Raw genomic sequence first — 12,913 nt, forward strand, 5'->3', positions numbered from 1 at the left:
TGTGATCAGAATCTATTATATGTAATGGTGTACATAAAATTTCATTATCATGTAATCACAAAAAGATCATCTGAAATGTGAAATATAACGTATTACAGAAAAATAAAAGCACTATTTAATATGGATCTCTCAAAAAACCTCTTTGATTAAAGCCAAGACTGTATGTGCTATGGTGCTTCAGACATCAGAAGTAATCAGTGTACAGATAGTAGTTAGATGTAGTAGGGGGTTAGCTCAGAATATAGGCGAAATACAGACCATCTCACTAATGCAGTTAATTTTCAAAAACACTAAAAGTATTTAGAAATTAGAACAAGGAAATAATAACGGTAATTCTTGTGTCTGATTGAGACAAGGTACTCAATACTGTATCCAACCTAATAAGTGCCCCGATATACGCATCCCATCCCATCACCATAACTTACCAACTTGCTCAAGGAAAAAAGGGTTTATCATGGTTATTGTTTGGTAAGTTTGGACAGTTCTGCAATCATTCTTGTTTTCACACATTGTTAAGTGGCCAGGGCGCTTATTACAAGTAGGCTGAATACAGAAGCTATTTGCATAAACATTCTTACTTACACAAGTAATAGCCTAGTTCTCTACTAAATAAATGCCAGGAACAATAATTCTAGTCCTAAGCATACATGACAAATATCAAACTTTTCCTAGACAAGAAATACAGTCCAGAATATGACAATTGGCATTATATAAGCCACTAACAGTATGAACTAACATCTAGTATTTATGGGACAAGTCTACACAGAACTGCGACCTACCGCCTCTTTGGAAGTCTTGTCCATACACACAGCTGAGCGGATCACAATCCTCAGGTTTTCCTTCATGATCAGACCTATATCATTGCTGTGGGGGCCCTGAAAATACACCAACAGATAACATTTCATCAGCTCTGCTGTTTAAAACTCATCTCAGGAGAGATTGAGGGAAGGCAGTTGGAAGGGATAAGGTTGGAGATACATTTATACAAACTTTATTTTGCACTGTAAATTGACAGGTTGAGGGGCCATAAGGGGCCAGGATTTGGTTAGACCTGGGAGGAAGATGAGGAAGAGAGGGGATATGTGGAAAAGAAAGATAATCATGCAGGGTGGAGGGGGGGGGGGATTGAAAAGTGTGAGGTAAGAGGGAGTTAGGGGAAGAGGAAAGGTAGGATTAAGGTGAGGTGTGTGAGGGTGGGAGGTAACAGAGGGGGAGGAGGCGGGAATACCTACCGTGCTCTTGTCATGCATCTGATCCATGACATTGCTGAGTACATTTACACAATCCTCCAGTTCCTCCTGATCCTCCAGTAAAGGACCTGTGTGTTTCAGAATCATAGGCAGCAAGATAGCACGGCAATCTGAAACAAGCATATCCATGGTAACACAGAGACACAAATAGTATCCAGGGTAACATGATATAGAGACACTGAACATATTGATCTCCATGGTAATGAAATATACTGAAACTCACTGATCTCCGTGGTAATGAAATATATTGAAACTCACTGATCTCCATGGTAATGAAATATACTGAAACTCACTGATCTCCATGGTAATAAAATATACTGAAACTCACCGGTCTCCATGCTAATGAAATATACAGAAACTCACTGATCTCCATGGTGAAAAGATACAGTGACACTGAAACATTGATCTCCATGGAAACATGATACACTAGAGACTAAACTGTGGATTTCTATGGTAGCTAGATATTAAGAAACAAACATTCATCTCAATGATAACACTATATCTGGACAGTTTGAAATACTCATTGGTTTCATTTATTACAAAACAAGATCAATATCAATATATTTGGTCTCCAGTAACTCCGAGAACATCTCCAACATTGGTTGTCATAGTTACAAGATCATGTGTCTGAAACGAGGTCACCTTAATTTTTATGTATTGTTTGATGGCCCCTTGTAAATTAAAGCATGTTTGGGTAAAAGACTGCGTTAAGCACAATGACGTACCTGCTGATTTAAATAACACACTATATACAAGGTCATCTATACACTTCAACTTCTGTTTCGTCAGTCGTTCTTTTGGCACATTGTTGATGAATTCTACCATCAATTTACTGAAATGTAAAGTCAATAACATGTTCACAGATTATCTATCTAGTAACACTGTTGATTTATATTTATATAGTTACATCCTTATTCTCACAGAGTTTTGTATATTTATGACAATCGTATTAAATGCAAATTCTTTCTAACCATACCTGCTTTGTATATTCATAGTTATACATATCAACATGTGTGTAAAATGTGTGAGACATACCTGAGCTCCAGTGGGTCAAACACATGCATGATGTCAGGTATAGCGGAGCACAGGTACTTCAGAGCTGAGCCCTGGTAAAAAATACCAACAAAATAGTAAGTATTAAAACCAACAACATACATGATAAGTGTTAAAATCAAAATCAATACTGAGTGTTACAATGTAAGATCAATACTTTGTAAGACAAGGCAAGTTTCTCTTAAACAAGAAATTGCTAATTGATCCCTTTTTATACTTGTCACACTCACTGACGAAATAATGAATCAAAGGTTACATCTTACACAGGGTATCATCACACCACACAGGAGGCTAACTCAATGTTGGATGACTTGTTTTCAAAATACAAAGAAAACTAGGTTATGAAAGCTTAAATTTCGGCGTTTTATGTGCTTATTTCATACCAAAGAGTTACAGGTACTAAAGAGTTCCAACAAGAACAGTAACTGCTGTTTACCTGGGCTAGGAGTGTGTTGTCACTGGTGTATAACATCATACCACTGATGGCCTGGATTAACTGTTTCATCTGTAGCTCAAACAGCTGTTTACCTCGGCCATCATTCAACCTGAAATATCAATTATCCAAATTAACTTTGCTTAATGGATATTTCTATTCCGTTTACAGAACAGTTACAGTAGAGAATGTCCAAAAGTATCTCTCTATTTACAGACCAGTTACTGTAGAGAATGTCCAAAAGTATCTCTCTATTTACAGACAAGTTACTGTAGAGAATGTCCAAAAGTATCTCTCCATTTATAGAACAGTTACTGTAGAGAATGTCCAAAAGTATCTCTCCATTTACAGACCAGTTACTGTAGAGAATGTCCAAAAGTATCTCTCTATTTACACAAAGTATCTCTCTATTTACAGACCAGTTACTGTAGAGAATGTCCAAAAGTATCTCTCTATTTACAGACAAGTTACTGTAGAGAATGTCCAAAAGTATCTCTCCATTTACAGACCAGTTACTGTAGAGGATGTCCAAAGGTATCTCTCCATTAACAGAACAGTTACTGTAGAGAATGTCCAAAAGTATCTCTCCATTTACAGAGCAGTTACTGTAGAGAATGTCCAAAAGTATCTCTCTATTTACAGACAAGTTACTGTAGAGAATGTCCAAAAGTATCTCTCTATTTACAGACAAGTTACTGTAGAGAATGTCCAAAAGTATCTCTCTATTTACAGACAAGTTACTGTAGAGAATGTCCAAAAGTATCTCTCCATTTACAGAGCAGTTACTGTAGAGAATGTCCAAAAGTATCTCTCTATTTACAGACAAGTTACTGTAGAGAATGTCCAAAAGTATCTCTCCATTTATAGACCAGTTACTGTAGAGAATGTCCAAAAGTATCTCTCCATTTATAGAACAGTTACTGTAGAGAATGTCCAAAAGTATCTCCATTTACAGACCAGTTACTGTAGAGGATGTCCAAAAGTATCTCTCCATTTACAGTAACAGGTCTGTAAATGGAGAGATTCTTTTGGACATTCTCTACAGAACAGTTACTGTAGAGAATGTCCAGAAGTATCTCTCCATTTACACAAAGTATCTCTCTATTTACAGACCCGTTACTGTAGAGAATGTCCAAAAGGATCTCTCTATTTACAGACCCGTTACTGTAGAGAATGTCCAAAAGAATCTCTCCATTTACAGACCAGTTCCTGTAGAGGATGTCCAAAAGTATCTCTCCATTTATAGACCAGTTACTGTAGAGAATGTCCAAAAGTATCTCTCCATTTACAGACCTGTTACTGTAGAGAATGTCCAAAAGTATCTCTCCATTTACAGATCAGTTACTGTAGAGAATGTCCAAAAGTATCTCTCTATTTACAGAACAGTTACTGTAGAGAATGTCCAAAAGTATCTCTCCATTTATAGACCAGTTACAGTAGAGAATGTCCAAAAGTATCTCTCCATTTACAGAACAGTTCCTGTAGAGAATGTCCAAAAGTATCTCTCCATTTATAGACCAGTTACAGTAGAGAATGTCCAAAAGTATCTCTCTATTTACAGACTAGTTACTGTAGAGAATGTCCAAAAGTATCTCTCCATTTATAGACCAGTTACAGTAGAGAATGTCCAAAAGTATCTCTCCATTTACAGAACAGTTACTGTCGAGAATGTCCAAAAGTATCTCTCCATTTACAGACCTGTTACAGTAGAGAATGTCCAAAAGTATCTCTCCATTTACAGAACAGTTACTGTCGAGAATGTCCAAAAGTATCTCTCCATTTACAGAACAGTTACTGTCGAGAATGTCCAAAAGTATCTCTCCATTTACAGACCTGTTACAGTAGAGAATGTCCAAAAGTATCTCTCCATTTACAGAACAGTTACTGTCGAGAATGTCCAAAAGTATCTCTCCATTTACAGAACAGTTACTGTCGAGAATGTCCAAAAGTATCTCTCCATTTACAGACCTGTTACAGTAGAGAATGTCCAAAAGTATCTCTCCATTTACAGAACAGTTACTGTCGAGAATGTCCAAAAGTATCTCTCCATTTACAGAACAGTTACTGTCGAGAATGTCCAAAAGTATCTCTCCATTTACAGAACAGTTACTGTCGAGAATGTCCAAAAGTATCTCTCCATTTACAGAACAGTTACTGTCGAGAATGTCCAAAAGTATCTCTCCATTTACAGAACAGTTACTGTCGAGAATGTCCAAAAGTATCTCTCCATTTACAGAACAGTTACTGTCGAGAATGTCCAAAAGTATCTCTCCATTTACAGAACAGTTACTGTCGAGAATGTCCAAAAGTATCTCTCCATTTACAGAACAGTTCCTGTAGAGAATGTCCAAAAGTATCTCTCCATTTACAGACCTGTTACAGTAGAGAATGTCCAAAAGTATCTCTCCATTTACAGAACAGTTACTGTCGAGAATGTCCAAAAGTATCTCTCCATTTACAGAACAGTTACTGTCGAGAATGTCCAAAAGTATCTCTCCATTTACAGAACAGTTCCTGTAGAGAATGTCCAAAAGTATCTCTCCATTTATAGACCAGTTACAGTAGAGAATGTCCAAAAGTATCTCTCCATTTACAGAACAGTTACTGTCGAGAATGTCCAAAAGTATCTCTCCATTTACAGAACAGTTCCTGTAGAGAATGTCCAAAAGTATCTCTCCATTTATAGACCAGTTACAGTAGAGAATGTCCAAAAGTATCTCTCCATTTACAGACTAGTTACTGTAGAGAACGTCCAAAAGTATCTCTCCATTAACAGAACAGTTATTGTAGAGAATGTCCAAAAATATCTCTCTATTTACAGAACAGTTACTGTAGAGAATGCCCAAAAGTATCTCTCTATTTACAGAACAGTTACTGTAGAGGATGTCCAAAAGTATCTCTCTATTTACAGAACAGTTACTGTAGAGAATGTCCAAAGTATCTCTCTAACGGTTTGTAATGTTATTAATTTCACATGAAACATTTAATTAAATATGAATGTCACTTTCAAAACCAGATGCCCTCCAATGAACCATAATTATACTATAGAATTATAGTATGTGATGTTTACAGATCTCATGCAATTTCTCCACAATGTCAGAAATCCATCACGCCTTTCTTCCAACACACACATAATGAACAGCTCTAGAACTCAGCGAGGAGCTGGTTTTTAGGGGTTTGTCCAATTGAACATAAAAATGTACAAAATGATAGTATCCAAACTGTACAGATTCAGTTACATACACAGAGAAGTGATTCCTAGACTGCACTATGAACTTGAAGAGGTATTCCAGTGACTTCATGGCTCTAATCAACACTTTCTGATTCACCTCCATGGCCCTGTCAACGTAGTCTCGCAGGATCAACATCAGTTTCCTGTCAACACACATGTTATGTTAATGTACTGTTTACTTCTTAGGGCCAATGTTCCTATCCACACATTACTGTTACTGTCAATGTTCCTATCCACACATTTCTGTTACTGTCAATGTTTCTATCCACACATTACTGTTACTGTCAATGTTCATGTATGTCACATAACTGATAAACTTCTCATAATAAATTCACTTCTAATACTAACAGCATCTAGCTGAATATTACATTATATTTTAATGAAATCTAAATTGATTAAAAAGATATCATCAAAATAAGATCTAGTTTCTTTAACTCATTTTTAGTTCTCTATACAGTTTGTTAATGAAATATCCTTACTACATCTTCTTGTCAGTTTTTTACCTTTGCCACAAATGAACAAATTTTTGCAATTAGATTTATCAATGAGCAGCTACACTTTCAATAAACACATATTTGCCAATTTCATACATACTCATAGGCCATGGCAAAGCTGAATGAGGTGGTTACATAGGCATCCAGAACAGGCCGGAACTGGTGGTACTTCCTGTCTGAGATCAGGCCAATGATGTGTACCTACAGAAAATACAAGGTCACAAGGTGATAAAGTCAAGGTCACCAACCGATATCTAACATTTTTATTCAAGACATATTGGAACAACAAGATAAATGATACAGGCTGATAACTATTGCTTATAAAAACATGTTTGTTTTAAACTTTTAAAAAAAATCTAACGTTTGCATTTTTTCCAATTATAAATTTCAGGCTTAGTAAACCACAACATCTAACTGATAAGAGTCCATTTTGAAATCTGAAGGATATAACAGCTCCCTTTCTGTCTTTTAAAAATGACCAGATATTTTCATGTTTTCCAATTTACATCTTTTATTGATTGAGGATTTTTCAGCTTACCAAGAAAATGTTTTTAAAACACACATATGCCCCGGCTCCTGTAGTCTGACCAACTAAATGGAACAAATGCAAAGTCATTAATGTTGCTGGGACACAATCTTGTGATTACACATCTACTCACCAATGCCTCAAACACCAAGTTATCATACATCTCAGAAATGTTTGTCTCAATCAGAATGTTGAACAAAGAGTCAAGGAGATCCTGTAGGAACTGAAAGGTAAAACACACATTATCAGTTTGATGATATATTGTGAAATTACACAAGATTTCCATTTCAAAATTTTGCATTCATCCACTGTTTCAAGACAAGAGACCTTTTAACATAAATACACACATATTTCACTTCTTCAATAGACATTTGATGAAATCTAGCCTTTATACAAAATCTGATGAAGTAAATTGAGAACATTTTCAAAAAATTGTGAAATTAGTGCCACAGATCAAATTCTTACTTTCAATTTAATGAAACTGCCTGTAGTGAAGTTGCTATAGTTACTGAAATAGTATATGTTGCTATGGTTACTGAAATAGTATATGTTGCTATGGTTACTATAACATCAACAGTTGAGTTGATGTACAGCTAATGTACATGTTGCTACTAAATTTGTATATTCTAGCACCTGACCTTTCCGTGACTTTGATACTGACCTTGACTATTTCCTCTCCATCTACATGCATCAGTTTGTCGAGGTGAGTCCGCAGTACAGACGTGTCGTTCAACATCTCCTGCCATTTTAACAATCCCAGGAGATCAACTACAGCGACAAGACAGATACAGTGTGTTATAAAACATAGGATCTTAAAGCAGCTTCCATACCTTTGAACTTAACAATACAAATCTAGAAATTTCTGTTTTGCTGAGTCTTTGCAAACCAAAAAGTATCATAAATGTTGTGTGAAACAGATATGATTTCAAGAAACTTTTACCACATGACCAAAATGTGTAAATACTCACCATAAACTTTAATTTTCTGTCATGAAGTATTCACAATCAACATCTTGACTTCATGTTTAATGTCTTAAATGTGTCAACATGATATGATGTTATGTCCACTGTCTTTAAGATATATCTACCAATATGTGCCCTTCCTCCCCTAGTGACATACCATTATGTGTGAGTTTGGTGGAGCAGACAAATGTGTTGACCATGAAACTGTCCCTCTGGTTGAGTGTGAAGGGCCCGGAGAACAGTGGTATCTTGCTTCCCTTCTGGATGTCCTGGGAATCTAGAACATCTCGTGTCGAGGGCAGGTCAAGATATGGGTCACTGTCATCATGTTTTCTCTCAATCTGGAACAAACACCAGAATAAAAGGTTGAAATAGAAGAGCAATTTCGAAAAGAATCTCACAATGTAAGGTTGAGAAAAATGACATTACATGACTTTTTTTATTGACTGATGAATTCATACCATTACCTCAATGTTGAGTTCATTGACCAGTACAGTTCAGTAAATAGACTTACCTTATACATCAACTAGTTATAATGTTAGGTTCATTGAATGATAAACTTTATTAGATAGACTTGCCTTAAACATCAACTGATTACAATCATAATGTTGGGTTCATTGAATGATAAACTTAATGGATCCACTTACCTTATACATCAATTGGTTATAATGTTTGGTTCATTGACCAATAAACTTCAGTAGATAGACTTACCTTATACATCAATTGGTTATAATGTTTGGTTCATAGACCGATAAACTTCAGTAGATAGACTTACCTTATACATCAATTGGTTATAATGTTTGGTTCATAGACCGATAAACTTCAGTAGCTAGACTTACCTTATACACCAACAGGTTATGATCAGTGTCGGCTAATGTTGTGTGGTTCTTGTTCATCAGTTTCACAAAAGACATAGCAAATGGCCGCTCTGCTCTGTCCTTGTCTGTTAAAATACCCAGATAAATGTCAGATGCATTTCTCACAGACATAACAATACAATATATGTAGATAATATCCTAATACAACATATGTAGATTATAATATCCTAATCATTAAACACAACATGTGTAGAAAATCTTCTGATCATTGAATACAAAATATATTATCTATTTCACTTGAAATTAAAGTCTTAAATTATTTGTACCATACTACAAAAACTTACAACAATGTCTTATTACAAAGTCTTACTATAATGTCTTACTATGAAAGTCTTACTATAACGCCTTCCTACAAAGTCTTACTATAATGCCTTACTACGAAAGTCTTACTATAATGTTTTAATTACTACGAAAGTCTTACTATAATGCCTTACTACAAAGTTTTACTATAATGCTTTACCACAAAGTCTTACTATAATGTCTTACTACAAAGTCTTACTATAATGCCTTACTACAAAGTCTTACTATAATGCCTTACCACAAAGTCTTACTATAATGCCTTACTACAAAGTCTTACTATAATGCCTTACCACAAAGTCTTACTATAATGCCTTACTACAAAGTTTTACTATAATGTCTTACTACAAAGTCTTACTAAAATATCTTACTACGAAAGTCTTACAGTGCTATACATACTTTCACTTGTTGACTTATGTTTAAACAAGAACTTAAGATGCAATCCTCTAAATTCTTCTTCTGTGGATATAGCCACCTGGAAAAGAAACAAAAAGGCAACTACAGTATATATATGATAGGTGTTTTAATATTATAACTAAACGTCTGCTGAATTAACTTCTGCTTTGAATGGCACAATCAAAACTATATAAAAAGTTATTAAAATATTTGTGAATATTCATTCCAACATGATCAAATGTCTCCGTATTGTATATTTCTCAAGGTTTAAATCAAACTTCTTTAAATTCCCCTATACCAAAAATCAAAGATGGCTGAAATTCCTCCAACTACATTTACTGGAGGTTTGAAGATTTGTAGCCTACCTTGACAGTCTCATACCACTTGGGTTTGTCCTCATGGTAGTAAACCATAGTCCTGTACTCCGTCATCAGTTCCCCTCCACATCCATGGCTGATAACAGCCTACAATGTAAAACATACACAACTCAGTCTTCTGGTTACCTGTGTATATTGTACCTGTATCTACCTAACTTACAGTACTGGTGTTCAGCCTAACTTGTGTATATTGTACCTGTATCTACCTAACTTACAGTACAGGTGTTCAGCCTAACCTGTGTATATTGTACCTGTATCTATCTAACTTACAGTACAGGTGTTCAGCCTAACCTGTGTATATTGTACCTGTATCTACCTAATTAACACACCAGGTGTTCAGACATCACCTGTGTATATTGTACCTGTATCTACCTGATTAACACACCAGGTGTTTAGACATTACCTTTAATTTCTCCAGGTTTTTGTTACAGACGACCATTGTGACCTCTACATTTTTGTCGGCTGTTTTCGTTGGTCCGCGTGTGAATTCTCCCTGCTTGATTGTGATGTAGATGTCATTTCGTACGTCACCTGTATATGTTCAAACCCAAACATGTTTTAGTTAATAAATCTATAGAGCATTACAGAAATGATGTACAGTATCACTATAGGATTCTCCCGTATACCAGTAGGTTTTCTCTGTAAAGTATTAATCAGACACAAGTACTCACTTACTACCTGACATTAACGTAAGTAATGAAACCTTAAAATATATTGTTAAATACTTCCATCAAGTCATTGAACAGTTGACATTTTTCTGAATAACTGTGCTGTGTAAAATACACCATCGACTAAAAGTGATATATTTCTCTACTAAAAGTAATGTGTAATTATTTTTGTCATATTACATAACTTGATAACATTTACGACTCACAAAGTAATTACTCCAACACACAACTTCACAAAAGTTATCAATTACAAAAGCTGGTATGTAAAAGCAATAATGAAGCAACTCTCCATAATTTTTTTCCACTTTCCCATAAAAATTTTGTGCCAAAGATAAAGACAGAATTAATAAATTTGATACAACATTGAAAACTAATCTCCCACAGATAACTTGTCTATCTGTCCTATAAGAAAACCGTTTTGGCCCCCACCCCTGCTATACCTTGTATGTGCGTGAAAGTGTCTGAGAAAAACTTGGAGAGATCTGCTCTTTTATTGCGACATTTTTATGGCTTTTTTTTCATAAGCAGGGAAACACTGAACAGTTATATTATGTTAGAACAAAACTTGAAATAAAACAAACCTATATTTGAAAACACTACTCCCCTAAACAATACTCTGCTTTAGAAAAACAGCATTTGTTGTGAATGGTGACAAAAAGGTCAAAAGTATTAGAGAAAAAAGGAGCATGAAGAAAGATGCTGAAACTTCAGCTTATAACACACCACCAACTAGCGGTAATATCTGTTTGTACTACCGGTAATATCTGTCTGTACTACCGGTAATATCTGTCTGTACTGGCGGTAATATCTGTTTGTACTGGCGGTAATATCTGTTTGTACTGGCGGTAATATATGTTTGTACTAGCGGTAATATCTGTTTGTACTACCGGTAATATCTGTTTGTACTACCGGTAATATCTGTTTGTACTGGCGGTAATATCTGTTTGTACTAGCGGTAATATCTGTTTGTACTACCGGTAATATCTGTCTGTACTGGCGGTAATATCTGTTTGTACTGGCGGTAATATATGTTTGTACTGGCGGTAATATATGTTTGTACTAGCGGTAATATCTGTCTGTACTACCGGTAATATCTGTTTGTACTACCGGTAATATCTGTTTGTACTGGCAGTAATATCTGTTTGTACTGGCGGTAATATCTGTTTGTACTGGCAGTAATATCTGTTTGTACTGGCGGTAATATCTGTTTGTACTGGCAGTAATATCTGTTTGTACTGGCGGTAATATCTGTCTGTACTACCGGTAATATCTGTTTGTACTACCGGTAATATCTGTTTGTACTACCGGTAATATCTGTTTGTACTGGCAGTAATATATGTTTGTACTGGCGGTAATATCTGTTTGTACTGGCAGTAATATCTGTTTGTACTGGCGGTAATATCTGTCTGTACTACCGGTAATATCTGTTTGTACTGGCGGTAATATCTGTTTGTACTACCGGTAATATCTGTCTGTACTACCGGTAATATCTGTCTGTACTACCGGTAATATCTGTTTGTACTACTGGTAATATCTGTTTGTACTGGCGGTAATATCTGTCTGTCCAGATCCACAGCCGGTATGGACCACACTGCCATATTACTTATGAGACCTTTATTTATGTGTATAAAACCAATGCAGAACAACAAAATAACAACATCAAAAGCAAAAGCAACACAATCATTTGATTTGATCATATGTGCCAATTACAACACAATGTATTGCCTGTTGGGAACTTGAAGATGATACTACCTCGTACATGGATATATAGAAGTAATAACACGCATGGTTGAACAGCAAATGTTTTTTTTTCTTTCAAATATAAGTGACCTTATCAAATTATATTTTAATAGCTATTTACAACACATGGGGCCTTAACAGCTCTCCTGGGTGATGTTTCAGGACACATGATAATTACGTACAGGGTATTTCACACAACCGTGTGTAACTTCTCCCCCTTACATATGGTTAATGGGTACCCGTAGATTTACGTACGCATTGTGAAAAGGCAACAAGTTTTTTTAATTTGTAATTGAAAATAGTTGAATATTGTACACGTATACAAAAGTAATACAATATATACGGGATATGAACTGAGAACAGGCAGAAATCCCTTTTGGGGCCCAACCCTCTGCACATGGCACATCATTCATTTAATGAAATTAAAATTATTTTACTCACAATAAAAGAATAGGATTTTAAAGATGTTCCTGTATTTCTTCTATTGAACCCTGCCCCTCTCCCCCTAGCAAGACAACATCCTCTGTTGAAACATTGAGTCAACTTGGCCCAAGGATACTCCACACCAAATCAGCTCAAAATCCTTTTCCCTTATTCAAGGAGCAGT

General features: G+C 35.5%; 1 protein-coding gene across 11 annotated transcripts in view; it reads right to left on the reverse strand.

The window, feature by feature from the left end:
• Positions 1-12,913, reverse strand: part of LOC110464388 (dedicator of cytokinesis protein 1-like) — a 98,832-nt gene that overhangs the window by 60,593 nt on the left and 25,326 nt on the right. For all 11 annotated transcript variants that reach the window (XM_021519664.1, XM_021519601.1, XM_021519609.1 and 8 more), the window contains 14 exons: positions 10,302-10,429; positions 9,887-9,985; positions 9,525-9,600; positions 8,790-8,893; positions 8,108-8,291; positions 7,650-7,756; positions 7,122-7,211; positions 6,563-6,663; positions 5,980-6,111; positions 2,740-2,848; positions 2,286-2,356; positions 1,976-2,082; positions 1,233-1,360; positions 780-875 (listed from right to left, as the gene is read on the reverse strand). In XM_021519664.1, coding sequence (XP_021375339.1) covers positions 780-875; positions 1,233-1,360; positions 1,976-2,082; positions 2,286-2,356; positions 2,740-2,848; positions 5,980-6,111; positions 6,563-6,663; positions 7,122-7,211; positions 7,650-7,756; positions 8,108-8,291; positions 8,790-8,893; positions 9,525-9,600; positions 9,887-9,985; positions 10,302-10,429 — 1,532 coding nt within the window. The remainder of the gene's footprint in view (positions 1-779; positions 876-1,232; positions 1,361-1,975; positions 2,083-2,285; positions 2,357-2,739; positions 2,849-5,979; positions 6,112-6,562; positions 6,664-7,121; positions 7,212-7,649; positions 7,757-8,107; positions 8,292-8,789; positions 8,894-9,524; positions 9,601-9,886; positions 9,986-10,301; positions 10,430-12,913) is intronic.

This window comes from Mizuhopecten yessoensis, unplaced genomic scaffold (assembly GCF_002113885.1).
Source record: "Mizuhopecten yessoensis strain PY_sf001 unplaced genomic scaffold, ASM211388v2 scaffold1539, whole genome shotgun sequence".
Taxonomy (NCBI): domain Eukaryota; kingdom Metazoa; phylum Mollusca; class Bivalvia; order Pectinida; family Pectinidae; genus Mizuhopecten; species Mizuhopecten yessoensis.